Source organism: Euleptes europaea, chromosome 2 (genome assembly GCF_029931775.1).
Source record: "Euleptes europaea isolate rEulEur1 chromosome 2, rEulEur1.hap1, whole genome shotgun sequence".
Classification (NCBI taxonomy): domain Eukaryota; kingdom Metazoa; phylum Chordata; class Lepidosauria; order Squamata; family Sphaerodactylidae; genus Euleptes; species Euleptes europaea.
Window position 1 is genome coordinate 86,380,577 of NC_079313.1, and position 27,286 is coordinate 86,407,862.

Here is a 27,286-nt window from a genome sequence, read left to right on the forward strand (position 1 = left end):
ACATAGTTTGTAATGAAACTTTGCCATAGCACTGAGCATGAGAAAGGAAAGCATTACAGATCTTGCTAGGGAAATGTATGGATATAAAATCAGAGTGAAGGTGGCAGGAATATGGCAAAATATGTTCACTATCAAGAAACAGCCTGTTAAATTGACAGAGGGCACTGTGGTGTATTGCCAGAGGGAAAACAATTTGGAATACTCTGCGTCATTTAAATGTTCTTAGTTTTCAAGACATCAGTAGTTTCATTTTGCATATTATTTCTGCTGTGGGTCTGGGAATAAAACTCTTGCCTTCCTTGTCTCTCACACACCCTAGTGTTGCCATTTTGCAGATAGGATACTGAAGGGCTGTTTGGACCCAGGTTTCTTCAGTTTAACCTCTACACTTACTACCCTTGAAAACTGAACACATGGTGCTGCCTTATACTGAATCAGTCAGTATTGTCTACTCAGACTGGCAGCGGCTCTCCAGGGTCTCAGGTAGAGGTCTTTCACATCACTTACTTACCTAGTCCCTTTAACTGGAGATGCCGGGAATGGAGCCTGGGACCTTCTGCATGCCAGGCAGATGCTCTACAAACTGAGCCACAGCCCCTCCCCTAATCATAAGATATTTGAGGCATAGCATTTAATGGATGGCTGTGAAGGCAAACATAGATCAGGGACTCAATAGCTCAGGGAAGTATAGTAATTTGTAGTTTGCACCTGGACAAAAAAGTAAACATGGCATTCACAGACCTGCTTTGGACTGTAGCTCTCTATAAATTTTTAACGACACTCAGGCATGGGGATGGAATTTGCTGTCTGAAATGGCAGCCTCACAGTTCTGCATAGATAAGGCTTACTTGTCAACCTGCATTGCTCGTCTGTCTCTGGTGGCCCCAGTATTTATGGAGTTGGGGTTAAACAGTGAAGTAGCCAAGTTTGTAGATGACACCAAATTATTTAGGGTGGTTAAAACAAAATCGGACTGTGAAGAGCTCCAGAAGGATCTCTGCATACTGGAAGAATGGGCATTAAAATGGCAAATGAGATTCAATGTGAGTAAGTGTAAAGTGATGCATATTGGGACAAAAAATCCCAACTTCACATATACACTGATGGGATCTGTGCTGGCAGCAACAGACCAAGAAAGGGATCTTGGGGTGGTAGTGGATAGCTCAATGAAGATGTCAACCCAGTGTGCGGCTGCTGTAAAAAAGGCAAATTTCATGCCGGCCATAATTAGACGAGGAATAGAGAATAAAACTGCTGATATCATACTGCCCTTGTACAAATCTACGGTGAGACCACACTTGGAATACTGTGTACAGTTCTGGTCACCACAACTAAAAAAGGATATTACAGAGTTTGAGAAGGTGCAGAAAAGAGCAACCAAAATGATTAGGGGACTAGAGCAACTGTCCTGTGGAGAGCGGTTAAGACGCTTAGGGCTGTTTAGCTTGGAAAGAAGGCGGCTGAGGGGAGACATGATAGAGGTCTATAAAATTATGCATGGTTTGGAGAGAGTGGACAGGGAAAAGTTTTTCTCCCTCTCCCATAATACTAGAACACGGGGTCATCTGCTAAAGCTGGAGGGTGAGAGATTCAAAACAGATAAAAGGAAGTATTTTTTCATACAATGCATAGTTAAATTGTGGAACTCCCTGCCCCAGGATGTGGTGATGGCTGCCAGCTTGGAGGGCTTTAAGAGGGGAGTGGATATATTCATGGAGAAGAGGGGTATTTATGGCTGTTAGTTAGAATGGGTACTAGTCATGCTGCATACCTATTATCTCCAGGATCAGAGGAGCATGCTTATTATATTGGGTGCGGTGGGACACAGGCAGGATGGTGCTGCTGCAGTTGTCTTGTTTGGGGGCTTCCTAGAGGCACCTGGTTGGCCACTGTGTGAACAGACTGCTGGACTTGATGGCCCTTGGTCTGATCCAGCAGGGCCTTTCTTATGTTCTTATGTTCTTATCCTGAGTGGCGTTCAAGCTTTAGAAACCCTTTTGTTTTCAGTTTGAAGGTGCCTGATAGATTCTGTGGAATTGCTGTATGCTGTTAAAACACTTCCCATATTCCATTCTGGAAGCTGGCGCTTCTCAGTAGTAAATGGACTACTCATGTATTGATTACAGTAGTCACTTCAGCTGATCTTCAAATAACGTTTACAATTTGGACCATAATTAATGGGATTTACTTCTGAATTGGGGGCCCAGACAGCTGCTATTTCCATTTAGAAAACATTGAGGAGATCTGATTTTATTTATTTAGTACATTTTTATCGCACCCTTCCTCCAAGGAACTCAGAATTGTTTCCCCATTTTCCATTTTGTCCTCACAACAACCCTATGAGGTGGAGTAGACTGAGAGAGACTCCCCCACGGTAACCTAGCAAGCTTCTTGGCAGAGAGGGGATTTGAATCTGGGTTTCCCAGATCCTAGCATGACACTGTAACCACTTACCACACAGAGTGCCCTGTGAGCTCTTCCAGTGTCTTATTTATTATTTTATTTATTTCCAAAATGTATATCCTGCCTTTCCACCTTTACAAGTGCCACCAAGGCAGCCAACTATTTAAAAGATACGTGATAAAATTACATTATAAAACCATTATAATAAAAACATTCATTATGAATTATATTATCTATCTTGTCTGATTTGGCCTCACTGAAGCGGTAAACCTGTGTCTGGCTGTACCACTTCCAAGTGCAGCAGTACCTCTCCATATAGCACCACCACTCAAACCCTGAGCATGGACAACCGCATATCAGGGGAAAGATTCTGTTGCACATTCCTCCCTGATCTGCTAATTTTCTATGTCTGGGCAAGACTTCTGTTTGTCCCCCCACCAGTCTCCTGTAGGGAAGCATCTAATCATGTGAGCTCTCACTTGAAATTTGAAGTGGTAAAGGCCAAACACAGGTTTACCACCACAGTGGAGAACTAGGCCATAATTACTGATTGCTTGGTTCCTATGGCACAGAGGCATAATGTCTAGAATGCTGTTTTAACACACAAGGCTCTTTTTGTTTGTAGGTGAATTAGGGTGATTGCAGCCTTGCTTTCCCCCATCCTCTGACTCAGCCAGGGCTCGTGGATGCCCTTTTGTGGTTCTGTGAGTCATGTTTATTCCCTTAGGCCTGGGAACCACACTCCCCTCAACCACCCAATTTTAATATCACCACAGAACAATAGAAACAGTTTCACACTGTGCCTCATTATTTCAGAAAAGTAGTTGTGCTAGACTATAGCACCAAGAAGTCGAAGTTCTGTTTCACCTTCGAATCTGACTGGATTGGTGTGATGTAAGCTTTTGTAGGCAACAGTCTACTTTGTCAGATGTCTGATTCATCAGATGTCTCTCCTCTTAATGAATACAGTTGCTGGCTGTGTTTGTTTGACGTGTTTTCCTGTTCTATGTGGATCATTAATTCATTTCCAAACAGAGAGAGGTTAATAGGGTGTCCAGAGGATATGCTGCTTCTTAATCTGCTACATAAGATATTCATTAATGTGAATGGATAACATATGCAAACAATACAAAATTACTCAAGGCAATTAAATCTAAGGCAGATGGTAAAGATTTGCAGAAGAATCCCTTGAAACTACAAGGACAGTGAATGCAAAATAAAATGCCTTGACAACATTTTAACACCCTAGATCATATAGCCATTATTATTGCATATCAAGTTGCGTAATGTTAATTGCATAATAGCTGTACATAATATACTGAAATATGCCATTAGTACTTCAGTTCAGAAAAGTTTTTAGTTCTTTACTACAAGACCAAAGCTCCATAGGATGTTTATGTGCAAACAAAATTCTATGTGCTGAAGGCACATTCTGAGGCAAGAATGGCTCCAGACATTCCCTAAGTAATGGTGATTGTAGAGTTATTACTGAAAGCATCAGAGTAGGGTTTTCCCCATCCAGTGGTCAAAAAGCAAACAGAAAGTTAGACTCTACTTAGAAGAAGACTTGTTACTATTATCATTATTTATGCGTGCATGTATTATAATGTGCCCACAAGAGAGTGTTGATCGTCAGACAAGGGATGTTAGTAGCTCCCCCACTTAGATCAATGAGAAGAATTGTCTTTGCATAAGCTCCCACTTTTATCATGGCTGTGCTGTGGAATAGGATATTAGGAAAACTCCAACCCTGAAAATTTTTCAGAGGCTCTCTGAAGCAGACCCCTTTCACCATGCCTTCAGTAGTCCATGGCTTGCTTCTTTTATCTTTATCTGTTTGTATATTTGATGTGACATTGTGTTTGTTTTTTAAATTTAATGTAAGTTGCATAGGGTCCTGTTGAATAGGAGAAAAATGGGTTAAAAATATGGAGTTGGTTTCAAAGAAATTTGAAGGTCATTCTGTCAGTGGAACCGAACTTTTCCTGCCTCCCCCCTCCAGTCCATTGATCTCCCTGAAATGCTGTTCCAAGGGGAGAAAGACCCTCAGGAATGGCATAAGGGTCTGGGGGTCTGCAGTGGGAAGGGGAAATTGGCAGAAATTACATTTTCCCTTCTGTTAGTGGAAACTTTAGTCTGGATCCACCCCATTTTAAATAAAGAAAAGAAAGCACTTAATTACTATGGAATGTAAGCTCTTACAGTTCTCAGACTAAAACCAACATGAAATTTTTGGTGATTCTAATTAAAGTCCTTTGGATCTTCTTTTAGGATTTATAGAGGGGGAAAAGTTAACAGTGTGCTAATGATATCAGAATGTGTTCTCTGAATTTGGCACAAGGGGTGGATTTGTGGGAAACTTCTGTTTAGAGCAATGTTCAAGTAATAAAATCTCTCAGAAGTGTAATTGTTAGGATTCCCCCCCCCCCCCAATAACAGCTAGTGGACATGGTTTGTTACATAGGATAGGAGAAAGGAGCTGGCGAGACAGAAGCAAGTTCAGTAGTGAATTTTTTAAAAGGAAAGATTTAATTAAGTGAAAAGTTTCTTTAAAAGTTGTTTAATTTTTGTATTTGGGAGAATGCCCAGCATGCCAGTGATACTAATTTAAAATGCAATTCATATCATATTGAAGTCAATGGCAAAAAAATTAAATGAGTAGCAGAAATAGCACATCTATTGAAACTGATTAAAATGCTGGTTGCAAATGCTGTCATAGGTGCCCTATTTGGGAAGTAGAGTTTAAAAAGTGAATGGAAAGCTCCAGGCCTTGCTTCCCATTCATAAAATAAGTTCTGACTGTTGTAGACAAAGATTGTTAGTCTGTTAGGGGAGGAAAAAGCACAAAACAAACCCTAAAGTGTAAATTTCATGTGTGTTTTTGATTAGGATCAACCAAGTTGTCACAAGTAATGAGCAAGATTTGGGGGCATGAAGGAAAAGTATGCTGGACAGGAGGTGTTGCTGACTTAAATATGGTGTTGGGTGTGATTATTACCCTATTACCAAAAGCGTGCTTTTTTACTCCTAACTTAATATTCTTGCATAGCTGGTTGTGACAGTGCTGAATTGAAGTGGAACAGATTTTCCAAGGAGAGGAATATGCAGGTTGCCTGGGAATGCAGATTGCTAGTTCAGAATTTTAAAACAAGGACACAATATGAAGTTTTCTGTGAAGCTGCAGTGCTCTTTAATGAGGGCCACCCGCAATGTTTTGCATGAACTTCCTTGTACTAGAATAAGGCATGACATATTCCCCTAAAATAAGGACTTGAGTAACTAATACCCTGAATGTGAGCTCTTTTTATCTTTGAAACAGGCTATTTGCCTGGTAACAAACCATGTGCCATCTTCATTTTTTGTGCTTGGTTCTAGGAACACTGTTTAGAAATTAAATAACTTTTTAATTAATATTAATATTCAGGAAATTAGCTTCACAACTGTTTAGGGCTTTTAATGAATGTAAAATGCTGTGAAGGCAGGAACTGGAGCCTGCTCCATCTAAAAGCAAACCAGACCTATAAAATGAAAATTATATAACTTTGTTTCTTCAGCTTAGGTTATTTATTTCATTTATACCCTGCCTTTCTCCCAAATAGGGACTCAAAGCATTGTTCTCTTGTCCATTTTATTCTCACAACCACCACCTTGTGAGGTAGGCTAGGCTAAGTGTGTGCAACTGGCTGAAGGTCACCCATTTTGGGAGAGTGGGGATTTGAACCTGGGTCTTTCAGATTCTTGTCCAGCACTCTAATCACTACACCTAGCTGGCACCCAGTCATGCTAATCTAGTACCTTTACAATGCAATCCTAAGAAACTTGTCTGAAAGTAAGCCCCATTTGATAGACCTGAGTAGGATTCACAGTAAACCTGCTTAGGATTGCTCTTTAACTCTAGTAGTTGAATATTTGAGAGCTGGCCTGAAGTAAACCAAGGTACCCAGTAGTAGGAATTTTCTTTCCTTGTAAGCAGACTTTGGCTTTTTATGCATGGGTCGTTTCCATTGAGTTCACACACACACACACGACCTCTTTGGGGCTTCGTTTTCATTATGCACATTTTTCCCCGGACTTTCAGAAGTCACTTTGCTCTCCTCCCGCATTTTACCCACATTTACAGGATGCTGTTTTACCGTGAGGTTAACGCCTGAGTCAACGTTACTTCAATTGCTACTCCAGTGCATAGCTTTGACTTCGAGTTTGTGTTTCCATGCCCACATTCTCACTTCTCCCTCCCACTCATCTTCCCCTGCCCTCATCCAACCCCTTTCCTCAAAGCCATTTGCAAGTACACTAGTGAGAGAATGCTGGAATACTGTGAGGCTGCTTATTTGGTCAGTTTCACAGTGAGTGGTCAGTTTCAGTCCTCCACTGGATGGAACAAAGCTGGGCTGATTTGCTGCCCTCCGCGCGTCCTCTTATAGGCATAAAAGTCTTCTTTTCTTTTTTCTTTTGTTGCTAGTGCGCTATCAAGAGAATGCTGGACTACTATGAGGCTGCTTATTTGCTCAGTTTCACAGTTTCAGTCTTTGGCCAGATGGAACAGAGCCGAGCTGATTTTCCACCCTCTCCTTACATGTGTCCTTCTCTGCTTTGGTTGTAAAATGGCTACTCAGTTCAGCTCAAAAGAAAAAAAAATCCTGGTGGGGGGCTGGTGACTTAAAAAAAAATATAATACAGCCAATTATAAAGCAGCATTTTCAGACTCATGTGTGCACCAACATAAGTGGTTTTTTGGTAGCAATCACAATTTATCGCTAGTGCGCATGCGTGAACAAAAAAAAATCAAAAGAGGGGGTGGCAAGCCACGTAACAACGCCGTCCTCGGTGACCACTCCCCCACTGGTTCAAAAGCTCCACGTTTTTGCTGGGGATGCATAATTGATTACAAGGTACTCCTGGAATTTCTTCGGGGGGGGGGGCTTAAAAGAGTGTGAAAGAGTCACACACTCCACAGCCACTTCCAGGAGAACATGTGTGTGTGTACGCATGCTGGGGCAGCATGCTTAGTTGAAGTTCAGTAGAGGGTATTTTACCCAGATACCAAAACCTAGTTCAAGCCTTGTCCGAGATGATCAGAAGAAATCAAGTAATAAAAAATCTTGCTTAGTCTCCACAGAGATGTTGCTTCACATAGACAGGTGGATTATGCTTCTCTTTATCTTGTTGTTCACGTACACTCTCTGACAGTGGTCCTGTGTGCTGTCTTGGTAATGTAATTGGCTGGCAAAATGTAATTCTTTGAAACAAACGGATGGATAGGGTGAATACGGTAGGCACTCTCCTTTTTGAAACTTTAGTGCTACTTTCAGTAGAGCTTTCTTAATATTCTGAATTTAGCTGAGCTCATAAAAATCTGCATCCATCCTTTTCAGTGCAGGTTTCCTGCTCAGGCCGATCAGCTGGAGGGTCAAAATAATATTTTAAACCCCACGAATAACCTTTTCTCATTATATTATAATTTTGGATTCAATGTACTTGTTCTTATGGCAAGAGGTACTTCTTTCTTTTTGCCTGGGACTCTAAACTGGGCTTCCCTGTTGCCACAGTGGGAGATGGCTGTGTGTCTCATGGCATCAGATGAAGGTTTCCTTTGTGTACGCATAGGGCTTTGGAAGAAAGAAATACGTCCAGGTCTGTGTTGAGCTCTCATCTTTAGGTCATTTGTTCTTTTATTGCCTTATGTGTCTTCAATAATAATAATTAATAGAGGAATTGTTTAGAGTGGGGTGTGTGGAAGGTACACAGTGATACGAAAGGATTATAAAAAGGAAAACGGGGAATCTGTATTTTAGGTTCTTTTCCAGACTGAAACCTCCAACTCAAGCTGCACATTCTGATGGTAGACCAATTGTTTAATCCCGTTTTCCTTAATGACATACAAAAAGGAGAAGCTGCTAACCCCCCTCCTTTTTGCAGCTTAACTCTTTTGAGGCACCTTTCATTTCAGTGTTCTCACATACCGGAAGTGAGTTTGACGGAGAGAGGAGCTTGTGGAGGAAGAGCTGTGCGGAGATAATCAGGAGTAGCAGAGAGAATGTAGTTCCCCTTATTTGTGCAATCATGTTTGCTGTTAAAACTGAATCACCCTTTGTTTGTTTGTTTGTTTATACAGACTTCTATTTATAGCCAACTCTCCCTCTGCATAGCAGGGCTCAGGGCGGGTAACAACAATTTAAAATACACTAAAATACATGGATTAAAACTAAATAAAAACAGCACAATAGATGGCGCTTAAAAAAGCAATGGTGCGCAGGTTCTAATAGTACTCCTGGCCTAAATACAGCTCAGACACTGGGAGTAAACACACACTGGCTAACCGGGCTGGATGATCTAATAGCGCATAATGTGTGTGTGGGGAAGGGTTCACAAGATCCAGGCCAGTTGATAGATCTGCCATATATTGTCACTGCCCTCAACTATATGTAGGGTTGCCAAACTCCAGGTATTAGCTGGAGATCTCCTGTTATTACAACTGATTTCCAGCCGATAGAGATCAGTTCACCTGGAGAAAATGGTCGCTTTGGCAATTGTACTCTATGGCATGGAAGTCCCTTCCCTCCCAAACCCCACCCTCCTCTGGCTCCACCCCAAAAATCACCAGGTATTTCCCAACCCAGAGTTGGCAACCCTACCTATATGCCTGGCAGAACAGCTCCGCCTTACAGGCCTACACATACATGCACATGTACACTGTAAGCAGATCTCGGTTTAATAAATAGGTCTGTTATGTTCACGTGTTGTTACAGTCTCAGGAAAGGCACCTTCATAGGCATTTGCTGTCCCATATGCAGACGATAGTAGGACAAGCCCCTCGTCTCAGCCCTTCAGCCACACATTGACTGGGATAATGGGAATGCAAGGACAGGATGGACACTTACAGGGGAGGATTAATGAGCAGGTGGGATGAGTCTTTTACCCTTCCCATGTCTGCCAATTCTCCCCTCTCTTTGCCCTTTCCATACGTGTTCACTTGTTTTGGATCCCAGCTGTGGGGAAAGAATTTTAAAACTTACTATGATTGGTAACATTTCAGCAGAGATGTACATTAAATGTTTAAACGATAAGGATTCATTTACCTTCTATATATTGTTCCAAATGTTTTTCCAAAGCTTGATAAAGTAGTGGGGGGGGGGGGTTACCTATGCATTTCAGGATCTTCTCTACCTGAGGAACACTTGTTACACAATGCAGGCCTTTCTATTTCTATGCACAAGACTGACAGCAGACCATGTTAACATGTTAATTTTTCTTTTACAAAAATCAGTAGCAGAGCTGATAATATGTAGGGATATATGTGTGGGATGGATAGATTGTGAGCTTGTTAATTTTTAAACTTTTAAACCATAACATGATTGATAGTTTAGAAGGCTGCTTTACTAAATGAAATTTACATCCCTAATTTGCAGAGGGGAAGCCAGCAGTCAGGGGAAAGGTTAGGCACCCCTTTCTCACCTATTGCTTCTTCTCTGCTCATTCTCACCTAGCCCCCTCACCATCTTTCGCCTTAACCTGCCTCACAGGCGTGTTAACGACGACTGAATGGGACTCTGACCTCCTTGAAGAAAGGGTGGTTGCCAGCATGAAAAATATTTTTAATATGATAGCATTTGTATTTTCAAATTTTAGATAGCTATGCAATGTTTTGATCTCTCTAATATCACATTAAGAGTTTTAAAAATAAATAGCAGTAGCACTGATAGTAGAACATTTATGTTGGATCTGTTCACAGTAAAAGATTTATGCTTACCTACTACTGCATGTGGTTTCACAGCAGGAATTGTTAGCTGCTATTCAAACCACCATGTATAATGCTGGGGGAAAATCACTGTTTGCGTCCTTTTATTCATCTTCCTGAATCTCCCTTGGTAAAATCCAGGCAAGCAGTAAAAACAAAGATGTTATCCATATTTACTTGCCAGTAAATTCCACTGTATTGAGTGAAACTTATTTCAAGGTATAGATGGGCCTTGCAAATAATTTCTGCTAACAGCAGGGGGGTTGTATCTTTAGTTAAATCAAAGCAATTTGTCTTTGATTTTGTTGATCCTATTAATCCTCATAGGCTATTCGTGTAGAAATTATAATTATTAATGATGTATGGTTTTGTTTGTTTAGATAGACCAAGACTTAATATTCTAGATAAAACTGCATATTGTCCTCTGCAAACCTGGATTTTTGAAGAGAACAGATTTACCTAATGTGAATATTCAAGTTTGGATTCAGTAAACTTTGAAATTCTTATACAGTTCAATTTATCAAAATAACCGTTTTCCAAATTTGAACTTTTTGAAGAAAACAGAAAACAGAACCTTTATTGGCATTAATAGTAACAAAACAAACATGTAAAGCAGCTAGATATGGATCTAAAAAAGAATAAATACACAGTTCATCAGTAAATATTATAATAAACAATTAAATGAGGGTTCCCCTCCTTCTTTCTCCCTCCTTTAGGACCTTGGCCAGGAACTCGGCTACTTGAGTGGTAACTTCGAAGCTTTTGTCATCCAATAAATGGCCTATGTTTCCAGTAGTCATTGCAATAGTAAATTGAGGAAGGGAGCTAATTAAGCTGCATCGAAGCTGTGTGAAAAGTGGGCAGTACAAGAGAATATGTTGTATTGTGTCAGGTTCTTTGCATTGACACCTACAATATCTTGCTTCGCGTGGTATTCCCTTGTATCTACCACTAACAACAGCTGAAGGGAATATATTAAATCTGGCCATCAAAAATGCTCTACGGTGAGAGGGTATAGTTAAGTTAAAAAAATACTGGGCCATAGAGTTTGTTTGATAAGAAAGGCCTAAAAAACGAGGGGAGCAGATACCTTCAGCACCGGCTTTTATTATTTGGGAATCACTGTCCCATATCCTTTTTTGGATTGACCTAAAAATATATAATTCACTGGAATTGGACAAGGAATCAAGATCAATCCCGAGTGATCTGATCCTATTTAAGATAAGCCGAGACCATCTAGAAACAGTTGAGTCAGTATGTAAAACTGCCAATAAACTACTTGGGGGGGATCGAAAATGAGAGCGTAACCAGTATTTGATAGTAGTGATCCAAGCACCAGATTCTATCGTGTGCAGTCCCAGCTCAGCGCACAGAGAGAAATAACAAACAGAGTTTGTGACGCCAAGGATGCGTCTCAAAAAAACTGCCCTGAGACGCTCCACTTCTTTATTAAAACCCTGGATCCAAACTGGGATTCCATACAAAAGTTGCGGAATCACAGTGGCTTGGAAAATCTGTAAGGCGGCCAGAACAAAATGGTTACCCTTCTTATAGTAAAAACGAGTTATTGCAGCCATCTTATTTTTGGCCAAGGTTAGGGACTGATTACGGTGTGCAATCCATTTTAAATTATAATGAAAAGAGACCCCCAAATATTTGAACGTTTTCACTTGTTCGATTTCTCTTCCCTCAATTTTCCAAACTGATTGCTTCCAAGTCTTAGAAAAGATCAGGATCTTGGTCTTATCAAAATTAATAGATAGAGAATTCCGTTTACAGAATAGGATAAAAGAAGCTAATAAACGTTTAAGACCCATCTTTGAAAGGGATAGGACTGCTGCGTCATCCGCATATAACAGAATAGGGACTTTCTCAGAGCTTAGCTTAGGTGCATGACCATCAGTATTAGCTAAAAAAGCAGGGAGATCTGAAATAAATAAATTAAATAAGGATGGTGCCAGTACACAGCCTTGCTTTATGCCCTTTGTCACCGGGATTTTTTGGGTTAAAAGGCTCCCCTCATCGGATCTAACTTGACAGGTATTGGATGTATGGAGGTTACGTAATAAAAACAAAAGGCGTTGGTCAAGGCCCATATGGCATAGTTTCTCCCATAAAATCTGTCTATCGACTGTGTCAAACGCTCTTTGAAGGTCGATAAAAGCAACATATAACTTTCCTCTAGGGAACTTAAGATATTTTTCTCAAAAATGCAAGAACTGTGCAATGATCTGTTGTAGAATGGTTAGGTAAAAATCCAATTTGCTCTTTCCCTGGGAGATTATGAAGGGCCATCCATTCAGATAATTTCTTGAGGAGATGCTTGGCATAGAGCTTTCCTATAATAGACAAAAGACTAATTGGTCTGTAATTTTCTGGTTTACTGGGATCACCTTTCTTAAACAATGGTATTATGATAGAATTCAGCCACGAATCTGGGAGGACACCAAATTTGTCTATAAGCGTGAAGAGGTGTCCGAGTGGCGGGGCCCACCAATCGGAATTACTCCTTAGGAGCTCTGCAAGAATACCATCGGGTCCCGGGGCTTTGCCCAATTTTAAGCTAATAATATGTTCTCTCATCTCGTCACAGGTGACAGGAGGCCATTCTGGTACATCAGGGGCTATAAAAGATTCTCTGATAGAAACCTCTCGGGACTTCACATTAAAAACATTAGAATAGTACAAAAACCATGCCTGAGCATGAATTAAACTTGCAGAGTTGGCGCCAACCGAATAATTAAGTCCTGAAATTAGCGACCAGAAAGCTTTGCTATTTTTACTATTAAATGCTTGGAATAACTGCGACCATTTCTCCATAGCAAAAGCATGTTTTTTTCCGGCTAGCAAAATTTGGTACCCCTTTCTCTTTTCACAGTACACTGAAGGGACCCAAGGTAACAGGCCTGAACGCATCAACTTAAACAGATGGCGAAGCTCTTTCTTTGCAGCAAGGCATTCAACATCAAACCAGGGGCTATTTAGGCATTTAGAGGACCTATGACTAATTGGTTGAGCAAAGTCACCAAGTCTGTCAACAATATTGTTATATATTGACAATGCCACCATTGGGGTTTCAGCATTTAGTAGTTCATTAATTAACAGCTGCCCAGTATCACTATGTATCCATTGCTGAATTTGGGTCGCAGTAGATGGAGACCATTTAATCCTCTTATACTTGCTGACATTGTGATCCTGATCCTGGTTCGACAAAAAGGGCTTGGCAGGTTCACAACTAGTCTTAAAAGTCAGGAGCAAGGGTAGATGATCACTTTCTGATCGATTGCCAACTACATAATTGACAATGTGATCACTTAGGTCAGCTGAATGGACTGCAAAATCAACAACACTACAACCGCGCGGGGAGATATAAGTGTACTGGCCAAAGGGATCATATTGTAAAGAACCATTCAGTATACATAGATTAAAATTCACACAAAGTTCCACCAAATGATGACCAGTCTGATTTATAACAGAGTCTTTTGATGACCTAGGGGCTAAAAATGGGAATGGTATGAAATCTTCAGCATCCCATTTCATAAAATTAATTAACTGCATGTTATTATGGCCCAACCTGGCGTTAAAATCCCTGGCAAGTAAAAGGGCAGCTTCAGGTCTTGAATCTAAAAGTTTGTTCAGATAGGCATTTATTGTGTTCCAAACTGATGAGGATGCAGTACTGTCAATAAAAGGGGGAATATAAATATTAACTAATATAATTGACAGTTCCTTGGTGGGTAAGAGAAATGCCTGAGCGAAAGGGGGACAAGTATCTAGTTGCCTAACTTTAAATTTACAGGAGTTTTTAACCAAACAACACAGGCCTGCTTTAGGGCGGCCCTTGATATTAGTTTTATGAGCTGGGAGGGCATATGAAGTAAAGCCATAATAAGAAATATTAGTAAGAGACCAGGTCTCCTGTAAAAAAATAATATCAAAACCCTTCAAAAAGTTTAGCAAGTCAGGATCCCTGCTTTTGCTTCCCCAGCCAGCAATGTTCCAAGATATAAAGTGACAAACATGACCCTGAATTCTACACCCTTTTTTAGTATTAAAATTTAGTCAGTCTAGTTCAGATATTGTATTTAGGGCCCTGTTGTGTTCTGAACAAAAACAGCCATTATTGGGGCATTGCAGATTATTTATCTCAGCATCACTATTCGGTGATAGGGCTGGGTGCATCTCTATCGTTCCCACATTATGGCCTCTTGAGGACTGCACTGATCCCGCTCTTGAAAGGGAGTCCCACTTCGTGTCCATTGTTTCTTGTGGCCGTGAGGTAAATGACCGTTTTTGTGATCTTTGTTTTGCTAATTCCTCCTTCAGGCAGTCCAGTCTATCCATAATCCATTGTTGATCTTGATTGGATAGGTCAACAAAAGTCTCCTGAATACACTCTTCCATGTTATCAACTTCCGACAATAATTCAGGAGGGGTAGATACTAATTGAAGGTTTTGTGAGGTTGTGCTGTCCTCGGCCTCCTTCTGAATTCCAGCATCGGGCACAGCCTTCAGTTTGGTAGTATTTTCAGCCATGTAATGCTGATTATGCATGGTCAGCCCGCTTTCCAAAATTGGCTGCGTATCCCAAGATATTAAATCATTTTGGGGGTTGTCGGTTCCCATCCTTTGGGGGGTGTCAGCTCCTATCCATTCCTCCTCCATGGAATCAAGAATGGTATTGGTCGGTGCCGGAAGCTTAACAATCAGAGGGTTAGTAATTGTATTCGTAAAGACCCTCACAGGAAAAACTCCTCTGCTCCTAAATCTTTTTTTCCATCTATGAATCAGGGAAGGTATTCTAGTTGAAGCAAAGGTGAGAAGGACCCTTTGCACCTGATTAGGAGGATTGAGTTGTTGTATCTGGAGAAGGTCCACTTTAACATGATCAAACCTGAGTAATGCAGACAGGTGTGATTTAACCCTATAGAGGCCGTGCCAATCAGGTGCCTGGCCAAAAGGACTGCAGATAGTTAGACATACTTTTTCAGGGTTGAGTATTAGCTGGTTACTACTTTCATGAACTTTTTGAAATTCTTATCTTTGAAATTCTTTAAAGTTGAATTCAAACTTTAGCCTACGAGTATTTGAACTGTCAGTTAAGTGATGTAGATTAGAGTCCCACTGGTATGCTACTTTTGCTTTCTGAGCCAAATACTTGCAAATTTGAAAAATGTTTTACTGGTTCCAAAAAAATCTTTGTATTTTAAATATATCTCCAACTAAACACCCTTAGGTCAGATTACAGAGTTTTTATTTGTATATATTCCATATTCCCATTTGGATGGTCTTCACAAACTTGCTGGCTATGAATTTATGCATGTTTTACGAGTTTTCTTAATTATCCCTCTATCTTCTTGTAGAGACTTGTGCTGTCAACAATGGAGGCTGTGACAGTAAATGCCATGATGCAGCGACCGGTGTGCACTGCAGCTGCCCAATGGGATTCATGCTCCAACCTGACAGGAAAACATGTAAAGGTAAATGGCAATCTAATGTTTATCCAGCAAGGGAGTGCTTTCCATGTGAATGTGGAGCAATGCTTAAGTTACAAGGAAGCAGCTGAACTTTCCTTGCAGATAAAATAGAATGCTCTACTATGAGAGGGTGAGATCCTTACATTCTTATCCTGGCCCTGAATTAATCAGTGCATCACAGCAGATAACTTGTTTAAACTCTTTCTTGGATTGTTTCTTATTGCAATATATAGTAGAGTAAATAAACTATTTTTCACGAGGCAAGATTATTGTCTCTTACCCTGCAAAGAGCACTGTCCAAATTGGTCATTCAGCAATCGCTACTAGTAGTGTGAACTACTGGAGACACCAAACAGAGTGGGATAAAGTTATGGGCACCTTTGGACAATGTGGGTTTCCAGTTGGCCCTGTAACTGAGTAGGTTACTATCCCAATATTTGTAAGGCTTTATCCCTGTTCTGTGGCTAAACTTAAAACTTTCACCCTAGTACCGTTAATCCACCCAGTATCACCAAATCAATGACACTATCCTTTTGCATTTTGCAAGGAAGGTTTGCAAAACTAGTGGTATATCTCTGTATATAAGTATGTGAAAAGGAGCTGTCTTTTCACATACCCAGTGGGGTTCATGGCTGAACACTGAAATTGATGCAATTTCTTGTTCAGGGATTTGATATTTTACCTTGTGCACATACTGCAGTGTTTTGTTACTTGGAAAATGCTATTCCTACCCCTTTTCCCCAGCTGCTATATCCATTGCAAGGGAATGTGTGATGAAATATGATTATAGACATGTCATGGACATCTGTTGGATAGTGCCATGGTATCAACTGATATCAAACAACACAACTCTTTAATATGACTATGCATTTTAAAACTGGAGGGCTTTTTTTGCTTTTGTTTTGTTATTTTACAGTAACAGTTTACTTCAGTGGATTTAGATGGACTCTGCTTAGGATTGCACTGTTAGAGGTTGAACAACACTCTGATGTTAAGATGCACCTTTTTAAAAAAAGGAATAATTTCCAGCAAGGCTGCCCTTTCCCATTACAATGGTGCCCTGTCCTTCATGGACTGCTTGCTTTTTATTTTATTTATTCTTTGAAGGGTTGTCCCTTTCACAGATACAGCACACATCCCCCCAAAAAAATACTTGTTTTAAGAGGCAATCAAGAAGAAAATTCAGTAAATGTTAAATAACAAAATTCCCCCCCCCCTCCACCATTACACACAGGATATCACGCTGTTGGCGTTGGATCTGCACTAGCATGAGTTTTTCTGTAAGAGAAGCGTGCAGCCTGTTTTTTTTTTTTATCATCTGGAAAGGCTCGCAGAGAAAAAGGTGAGACTCCACAAATGGAGGGCATCTGTGTTCTGTCTCTGGCAGCTCCAGGGAACATGACCTTAGTTAAAAGGAAAAAGCCCTTCTGCTGAAAGCTGTTTAACCGCCTTACTGATTCCAGACCCCATTTGCTTCATTATTATTTTTCAGAGCTCACCGCCTCTAAGATGCTAGAGTTCCAGGAAAGCATAATAACCCAGAGCCATATCCCCTGTGTCTGGGATTTTATTACAGTTTGGAGCTGTTTTACTGCTAGTTCACTTCACTCACAATAACAATAATAATAACAGTAAAAGCTCCAGCTTCATAGTTCATGCTAGAACTGATGGGGTGGGGGAGAGACAAGGGAGTAGCCTTGGATGAGGTCTGCCTGAACTCTTTTTCTGGGATTTATCAGCCTTGGTTCATTCTATTTTACAGACCATTTCCTAGCAGTAAATTTTTTGGCTTGTAAGTAAAAATATCCTTTAACAGGTAGTTGGAGCTTTTTGAGAATTTAGGGAATTATGTTGGGGGGGTTTATGTTTGCTTTTGCAAAACTGCTAAGTTGTGAGGTTTTTAAAAAAAATGTTCACATTTATTTTCAAAACTACTGTTATCTGAACACTATTTCCTCTGCCAATTTATTTCTTCTTTGCAGTCCCTCCTCTTGTTATTTGAAAGCCACTTAGCCACCTCATCCAGCCCAGGACTAGTTTTAGCTTTCTCCCTCACCCCCTCCCATGCTTAGCCACCTCATCCAGACACTAATGGCTGTGATCACGGTTGTCCAGGGCTGGCTTTAGCTTTTTGCTACCTGAGGCAAAAATGTCTAAATCACTGCTGCCTTCACACCCCTCTGGTCTCAACATCTGGTGGCTTTCTGCTCATCTTAGTCAAGGTGCTGCTGCTTTAGAAGATTTGCTGTAGGAAGCCTGCACACTGTGTGTGTGACCAATATCAGATCAGACAATGATTTGAGTCTAGTAGCAACTTAGAGACCAACAAGATTTTGGAGGTATAAGCTTTTGAGAGTCTAAGCTCCTTTTGTTAGTTCAGACAATATTACTGAGAAAACATTATGCTCAGTTACCTCTGAGGAAGAAGAATTACACTCTAAGTGTGATGAGCTGCAATATATAGCTTCTTCCTATAAACAACTTCATATCACCTTTTGAGGTTTGCCTGCCATAAAATTGGGCACCACTAAATTACACATCAAAACAGGCATATACAGATAATCAACTCAGCATATAGGGAAACACGAGGAAGTCTGTTTTCTTCCTAAATGTTTGCTCAAGTGTTATTCACTTTCTGAATAAGTCCTAAAAGCTAATATTGCATGGTTACTGTCACTCACTCCATAATTACTGACTTTTCTGGTGCTGTGAAGACATTAGGACTTATAATACCCATCCCATGACATTTTGTGACTACTTACTAGTTCTTGTTTACACAAAGAGAAGGTTGGATGGGAGGCTAAAATCAGCCCCCCTGCCCGGTTGTTATAATTTAAATTATCCATGCCCATTCTATATAGCATTCTTTACGTAAGTGGATTTTTCTTTTTAAATTATTCTGTTGTGTGCATGTGCATGTGTGCTGTGTGCCCATATGAGCATACCACTTCCATGGTTTTTTTAATGAGAAAAAAAATCTCCAAAAAGGTTCAGTTTGCATATTAAACACAGAAGTAAGCCTACACATACCCAACCTAACACCTTCATTACTCAATATCTGTTGGTTTACTGAAGAGCTTTGGATGAGGAAACATTTGGGCAGATGGTTGGAGTGCAAGTGCAGGAAAACTTGAAGCGAATGAGACTGAACACAGGTGAGAGAACATTATCATGCCTACTCTGTGGCTGTGACGGCAGCAAAAGCTCACTCTTCTGCCATCGTTGTGCTATGCAATGCTATCCAGTGGAACTTTTCCAGGGGCATTTATCTCAAGCCTCAGAGGATGCTGACCCAGAAAACATACAAGCCCACTGTAATTCCTTTGCAATGCATTTTGCTAATAAAATTAATTGCATCTGCCATGATTTAGATACCATAATTGGACTGGTTCAGTCTCAGGAGTATAGTCCGGTCCTAGTTGTAATGGATGACTTTCAGTTGATGAGGCCTAATGAAGGGGACACGGTGGTTTGAAGTGTGTGGCCCACCATGTCCAGTCTTGACCACGCAACCAAGTAGTAGATAACATACCAGTAGAGCACATCTATATTCACCCAATTTCTGCATGAAAGTGGGACATGCCTGCTTTTGCGGAAGTTCATGTACAAGAGATCTGTGTGTATACCTAGGTTTTCTGTATTATCTTTCCTTAGCAGAACATATTGTGAACTGTTGCCAGAGAAAGGCAATTCTCCAAATAAGTACATGGATTTTATGCACATTTGGATGAGAACCCTTTAACTTGTGCATTCTGTGTAAGGACACCAAAAAAAATTGCAGCCACTAATTCATTCCCTTTCATTTTGCAAGTTACATGCAAAGATGGGGGGCAGAAAAAATTTCCATAGAAAATTGTCCGTTGCTTTCTTTCCCATTGAAAATTTTCCATTTCTTCTTTCATAAAATTAGTAACAATGAATGGATGCTATTGACAATGCAGTATTGGGCAAGTGTGGCAGTTTCAAAAGTGTGATTTTTTTTTTTAGGTAATTATCCCTAGGAATTGTGTAAGAAAGTACATACATTTGCAAACCAGGGATGGGGCGATAAAACCATCAATACATAAAATGATACAAATAAAGAGTCAGGTTATGCACTTCACTGGCTGTGTAGGTTGAATCGAAACCAAAGTTAGGTTTTTTTATTTGTGTATTTCCTCTCACATGGTAGAAGGAATATTAGAACCAGTCTGCTGGGGAACTAACAAAATAATGCAAATGGTGAGTTGCCCAAGGGATCTTCATGGACAAGAGTTCAATTCTGTTGAAACAGATGAGTATGTAACCATGTCCATGGCATATCATGCGTTCTTCTTTGGGTTTGCTAAAATTACATAGCCAGCTTAAACAGTGTTAGACCTTTCTTAGGCCACTGGCTTCAATGGACTTGGATGAGTACAACTATGCTTAAGATAGCACTGTTCTTGTGTCAACAGTTTTCAGTGCCTTAAGTTCCCCCCCTTAAATTAAACAATGAAAGGGAAGTGCATGCTATGTTATCTTCAAATTTTTACAAATATTATTCCAATAAAATAGTCTCCACATAAAGCATTGGATTTCTTTGAATATAGCATGTAAACCACACTTGATATTTCCCCCCTAATCAAATATTCTGTTCAAGTATTTGTTGCTCTTGGGGATATAAAATTAATATAAGGTACTATAAAAATGTGTCTACTAATATGTCAAAATGTCTGAAAATGTGCCTGTTATTACCCTTGTTATTCAGATGAAGGCATGGGAATTATGGGTCCCTAGTGGAGATCAGGGTATTATTGGGAACTGAACGTATTCCATTTCTTCTTCATTGAATTATATGTTGGTGAATGTCTGGTCACTTGTTCAGCTATTACATTTCTTTAGCTAACTAATTATTTTAGTTTAACATGTTTTCCCCTTTGTTTTTCCTCCCTGTCATAGATATTGATGAATGCCGGCTGAATAATGGTGGCTGTGATCACATCTGCAGGAACACAGTGGGAAGTTTTGAGTGCAGTTGTAAAAAGGGATATAAGCTGTTGATCAATGAAAGGACCTGTCAAGGTAATATCATTTTGGGTGTTGGCACAAGAGACTGATGCAAGGATTCCCTTAGTGTGAAGGCTGAGGCACAAAGGTTTTCCACCATTTCAGCAACTATAGTCAAGCACCTTTTTTTGCCACGCAATATCATCCTTCATTCCTGCACATATAATTTCCCCTAACAACTCTACTGTTTATTCCACTAACAACACAATTTTTTTTAAATCAGGAAAGAAAAATTATATTTCCCAGCACTGGGTTGTTAGAATACTCTTTTTCATGCATCTGGACAAGGTATGCCTTGTCTTTAAATGAAAGGGAACACCCCTTCACCCTCTTTCTCTGCACTTTCACATGGAACAGCCTTGGTGTTGTTGCTCAAACCAACAAAATTGAAATGGGGGGGGGGATCAGGCCAGTGTTGTAACAACAAAATAAGTGGCAGGTGTGTTTCTCTGCTCTCTAGATTAGCATTTGGAAAATGTCTGAAGTGCTGTCTCCCCTTCCCCAAAGTAGTAGGTTGCCAATTACTCTTTTCAATTAAGATGACTGCAGTGGGACACCCATTGTCTTCCAGTGATTAGCATTACCAGAGGATTCACAGTATTGAATTATTCTGGATCAGTACTATGCAATTTTTAAAGTATACTATTGTCCTATTCTTGAGCAGCACTATATGTGTACCATTTTTTTAAAAGGTGGCAGGAGAATTATGTCAATGGTATCACAGTGGAGGGAGGGGGTTGCAATCTGCATCTGGTGTGAAAGGGAAACCACAGCTAACAAGAATGAAAAACAGGATTGCCCTGTGCCATGTTGAATCTCTGTTGCAAGCGTGAATTGAGCAACAATCGCACTGGCAACATGATGCCCGCAAAAAAAAAACCTTGTGTGGCATCAGTCCCCGCCCCCCCTCCAAACGCCCGCCAATCCACCTGGCTGACCGCCGACCACCTGAGAGTTGGTGGGCAACATGTGCACATGTGCCTTCCCATTGTGCCACGTCACTTCTGGTTTACAACCGGAAGCACCGCATCGCAAGGGGCCGTTTACCACTCAAACTCCCAGTTAGAGTGGTAAAACTCCTCTTGCGATGCTGCACTTCCGGGTGTAAACGTATCGCAAGGGGCCTTTTACCACTCAAACTGGGAGTTTGAGTGGTAAATGGCCGCTTGCGATGCATTTACACCCAGAAGTGCCGCATCGCAATCACTCAAACTCCCATTCTTGGTTAACTAATTGTCTTGGTTAACTAATTGTCTCGGTTAACTAATTGTCTTATATTCTTGGTTAACTAATTGTCCTATACCCTCAAACATCATACAAAGTTATCTATTCTTGAATATCTTCTTAAAATATCTAAAAACTGTTAGTTTAAACTTGCTACTTTTTATTATAACAAACTATATTTAAAAGTAGTGATTACAAGTATCTCATACTGTTGGCTCTCAGCCAGTAAACCCCATCTTTGTACTGCATCTTCATTTCTGCAAAGTCAGGCCATGCTTGCCATTCTTAGATACTTTTCGTATTTGAGTTAGACTGCTTCAAATCTACAAAAGGCCATGTTATTGAGTTGCTTCTTACCCCTCTCCAAGGCTATTCTGTTCTGAGTCACTACCCTGTTTGGCATGTTTAGCTGAAAGATTAGGCCAGCTCTGTTTCTGGCTTGTGGAACATCCTCCATGACGTTTTTGGTCAACACCAGTAACTGTTCCCGTATATTCCTGCCATATCTGTGACAATGTGCTTATGCAGAAATTGCAGAGCATAAACTAGAAATAAAGCTCATTCTTACAAAACAAAAACCCCTACTAAAAACCTACCTTCAAATTCGGAACAACCTGTTCCTAGACATTCTTTTCTTCTTCTTCTTCTTCTTCTTCTTTTTTTAGAACTGGAGTGGAAAGCATGAAATCTAGTAACATATTTGATAAGTTCAGTTGTAGACTTTTTAATTCAGACTGGTTTAGATTGAAGTTATAAAGTACATTGGGGGAGGATGAATAGTTGTGCATTCGGAACTCTCAGTGGGTATCACCCCAGAACTAACACAATTAAAAGAGAGCAGTATCTGTGCTAAAGCAAATCCAGTAAGTCCTGATAGAAAAGGAAGTTTTTGTACTAATTGCTTGAAAAAAAATCAGAATGTAATCCATCTTTTGCTACAGCCATCTGTCATTGCTTCGCCTTCCCTCAACATGCCTAGTAGAAACAAGGGAATAGCCTTTTTCTTCCTCTACTGATACCTTGGAGCCACACAACACACTGGACAGCAACCTCCATACAGTGTGCTGTTGACTGACACCAGATCACAATCCAGACCTGAAGAGGCAACCTGCTCAAGTGTGCAGCTGTGTTTCACATCAGGTTCTTCCTTCTCTGAATCAGCAGCTGGAATTTCTCTTGTCCCTGCTGGCTGGGGCAGGCTTCAGCTAACATGTGATCTAGCGTAGGTGTTTTATTCTAAATGCATAAGGCCTGGCCCTAGGGAATCCAGGCGTGTGTTGAGAGCTGAGGCAGGGAGAGCATTGCCGTATGCTTAGACTATGACCTCTTTCATCTCCATCCAGGTTCTGCCTTCATGGTTTTTTTTAATGAGATTGTGTCAATTAACTTAATGAAACCACTGACATAAACAGAGAGCCAATCAGCTGGCTGTGCCCCCTTGACCATGCCTTGCAGATACAGTGAAATCCCCTGTAGAGAAAAGTAGGTGGCTAGGCAAAGACTCCCTTAGCAAAGACTCTGCTAGGATGGCACGTCTTCTGCTGGGGAGGAGGAACTATTTATGAGCAGCTCACTGGATCTGTGGCATTGGGAAATTTCCAGATACTTTCCCTATTCTCAGCCTTTCTTTTCTCCTGCCTTTATGACTTCTTGTGCCAACTTCAGCATTTTGTTTTGCTTGATGAAGAGTCATTAGAAGGTAGCAAGTGAATGCCAGTCTTGGCCCACTTACTCAAGATCACACTCTTATATAATGTATTGATAAATCAGGAATAATTGCCAATATTCCTCCCCCTTCCCAGTTCTACAGTCATAACCACTAACTCAAATTAAAATCTGTATTTCTCTTGTAAGCATGTATTGCTTATGGAAAAACATCCTGATTTTGAGCATGACACAATGGTTAAAGGGTAATGAATATGCATTAAATGATGTTATTTGTCCTTGATTGTAATTCTTAGGTGTGGGAGTGGGGGAGGGATGTCGGCTTGATATTTTGTTTTGTTTCTATTCGCATGGCAATAGATAGGGCCATTTTCTTCCTGTGCCCCTTGACAGTTGGTACAGTTGCAGAATTTCTGTCTCTTGAAGAAAGTAATCCAGGCCTCAGGGAGGTGCTGCTGCATACTTTCTGGAATGTGTTTCATGCTCTCTTTTCCTGTTCCCAGATATTGATGAATGCTCCTTTGACAGAACCTGTGACCACATCTGCATAAACACACCAGGGAGCTTCCAGTGCCTGTGTCATAAAGGCTACACGCTGTACGGGCTCACCCACTGTGGAGGTACCAGTGTGGCTGTTGGGGGGAACTGGGATCCGGGCTGCCTCTATAACCCCTGTGCTGCCTCTTTCCGTAATCTTCACCCTGCTACCTTTCCCATTTGTCCTCCTCCTGTTCCAAGTTGGTGCCTTGAAGCTCTCATACCTCCAAGAGACCAGTTCAGATTTGCTGAGGTCCATGGAGGAGATGGCATCTGCAGAGACAGCCCTAGCACAGTTATCCTCTTCTAAGCCCATTGCCTTCAATAGTCTTAGAAGAGTGTAACTCTGTTTAGGATTGCACTGTCGGTTTCAGGTACAGAGCAGAGGCTTTGAGGAAGTCTGCTTAGCCAGTGCTTTCTTTGCTGAGCTCAAAGCAGGATTTACCCCATAATGCTGTCAGTAGCCCATATTTTCAGGCCAGGCTAGATGCCATTTTAGAGAAGTATTTGGCTGTTTAAAAATGCCACAAGGGCCTGCAGCGCAACAGGACCAGGTGAACTTGTGCCCCCACCCCCCGGTGTGACTTTTCAAGTGCCGAAACAGCTAGACAAAGCCCTCAGTGCAGAGGATATCAGTACGACCCTGACCTGAATGGAAGAAAGAAAAAGATTGTGCTTTTGGTAGGTTAAGTAATTTTTATTTTCCAAGACAGAACGAAAGTCTTTCTGCTGAATTTTATCACTGCTAGGATTTAGAAAGCTGCTTCTTGATAGGCACAAGTTTCTAAATGCATAGTTACTTATATCTTGTACGCCTAACCCTTGTAGCACATACCACTTGAGCATTATCAAACCCATTCCCTTGCTTGAGGCATACAATAGCTATCGTTTATATACAAATATGTAATACGTACTATTTACTATAGTCCAGAAAAAAAATCTAGTCACAATTATTCTTATTTTACAGAAATGTAATCTGAGACTGAGTGACTTGTCCACAGCAGTTAGTAAACCACAGGAAGATTTGAATGCAGAATTCCTAAATCCAGTTCCAGTATTTCAGAATACTGGCTATGAAGGAAGATTTTTTTGGTCTCTGTTTTCTGATCCAGCTCTGTGCTTTTCTGAGGGAACATTTAATGAATGACGTTTCGTAAAAGATTCCTGCTGCTCTATGCAGCGGGTAGCAGGGCCAGACATTTGTCTCAGCAGCCATAAACAGGGAAACAAGAGCGATTTGTGACTTGTCCAGTGGGGTGGAATGGGGAAATCCCCACAGTGAGCTTTTGGCACATAGTTTGGGGTGGGAGGAAAGGAACGTAAGAAAGTTTTGCAGTAGCTCATTGGTGGGGGGAGGTGGAGAGGGTTGGGGTTGTGTCAGCAGGAAAAAATGGAAAGGCAAATGGGAGGCGTAGAGGGGTTTGTTGGAGCGTGTTGCTACAATGGTGTGGCTTGCCATGGTAAATTTAAGGAAGAGTTATGTCTCGCACAATGCCTTAGATTACATGGATTAAGACAGAAGCATAAACAGACTGCAGCAATTATATATACACAAATATGCAGACAACAGACAGGCAAAGTGTCGAGCACCTGAACATTGTAAGCATAAATGCACCCAGTGCTCTGAGTGCCCTTTCAAATGGGTACAGATTCATGTATTTCAGTGAGATTAAATGTAATCACAAATCAGAAGCAGCACATTGTCCATGTGCCAATTTGTGCCAACACACAGGTTTATAAGTATTGTTTAAACTAGATGCTAGTCATTTTTGATACCTATTCAAAGCATGTTAAAGTTTTGCTGATGCTAGAACAGATCCCCTCTACACTTTTCAGACAAAGCTGTTTTTGCAACCAATTATGTTCGGCGGTGATCATGATAATACTGTTTGCGGATCACGTGTGGAAACTGTACTCAAAATATAAAGAGAGAATTCTGAATACAGATTGTTTGAGGTTGCTTCCACAGTGGCCTTTAGCTCTGCACTACCAAACCCCCCCCCCAAAAAAAAACCCTGCAGCATTGGGGAGGGGGAGGGTTGCCAACCTCCAGGTACTAGCTGAAGATCTCCTGCTATTAAGAATGATCTCCAGCCGATAGAGATCAGATCACCTGGAGAAAATGGCCACTTTGGCAATTGGACTCTATGGCATTGAAGTCCCTCCCATCCCCAAACCCCACCCTCCTCAGGCTCCACACCAAAAACCTCCCGCTGGTGGCGAAGAGGGACCTGGCAACCCTAGGGAGGGGTATTTCTGCATGACATTGCTGTACAGTGATCCACCTTCTGGGTTTTCCTCTTCCTCCATGCAATTATTCCCAAACTTGCTTTGATGCAGTCTTTCCAGAAAGATTGTACTCAGAGTATGTTTGGACATTATCTGGATGGGAAGGTGTAGATTTCTTCACTTCCCCACCTACATCGGGCACTATTTCGCCTCACGCTTGCTATTCCCCTTCCCCACCAGCAGGCTTTTTTTGCTGGCTTTTGTTTATTGGTATAGCCCTGACCTGGCCCAGGCTAGCCTGATTTCGTCACATCTCAGAAGCTAAGCAGGGTCAACCCTGGCAAGTATTTAGAAGGGAGATCTCCAAGGAATACCAACGGAGGCAGGCAATGGCAAACCACCTCTGAACATTTCTTGCCTTGAAACCCCCCCCCCATTGGGGTCGGCATAAGTCAGATGTGACTTGATGGCAAAAATATATATAGCATCATTACACTGTAGTGATATATCTACTCCTGTGGGGAGGGGGGATGAGTGGCAATGAGAGCGCAACAAGTGAATCATCCCTTGTAAAAGCAAGATTAGTCACTGGAGATGTGATGTTTTGTATAATTTTGTTTATTCACCTTGCTTTGTTAATTTTGACCAAATGTCCACTTTTACAATGTCATTTTATTGAACAGACGGCTTGTAAAGGGAAGATTTTTAAGCAACATAATCAGGATGCATATGTGCAGAAGATTCTTATGGTTATTACTAACCATGGGAATTGTTATGGAAAATATTTCTAGAAAAGGCAGGGCCTATAGATGTAAGAAAATACTTTAATACTCCTAATCTCATTTTGTGAGAACTGAGGCTGAGAGCCAAACTAAACATGACGGCAGCCTAATGGCTGCCACAAGGCCGCCACCACAATTGTAAAGACGTTTTAAAATGCCACAAGGGCCTGATCCTGATTAGGCCCACAGCGCAGCACTCTTCC

At 41.0% G+C, this 27,286-nt stretch overlaps 1 protein-coding gene across 5 annotated transcripts in view; it reads left to right on the forward strand.

Moving 5' to 3' along the window:
- SCUBE3 (signal peptide, CUB domain and EGF like domain containing 3) overlaps window positions 1-27,286 on the forward strand; it is a 127,606-nt gene that overhangs the window by 82,445 nt on the left and 17,875 nt on the right. For all 5 annotated transcript variants that reach the window (XM_056844024.1, XM_056844027.1, XM_056844026.1 and 2 more), the window contains 3 exons: window positions 15,505-15,621; window positions 20,539-20,661; window positions 24,039-24,155. In XM_056844024.1, the coding sequence (XP_056700002.1) occupies window positions 15,505-15,621; window positions 20,539-20,661; window positions 24,039-24,155 (357 nt within the window). The remainder of the gene's footprint in view (window positions 1-15,504; window positions 15,622-20,538; window positions 20,662-24,038; window positions 24,156-27,286) is intronic.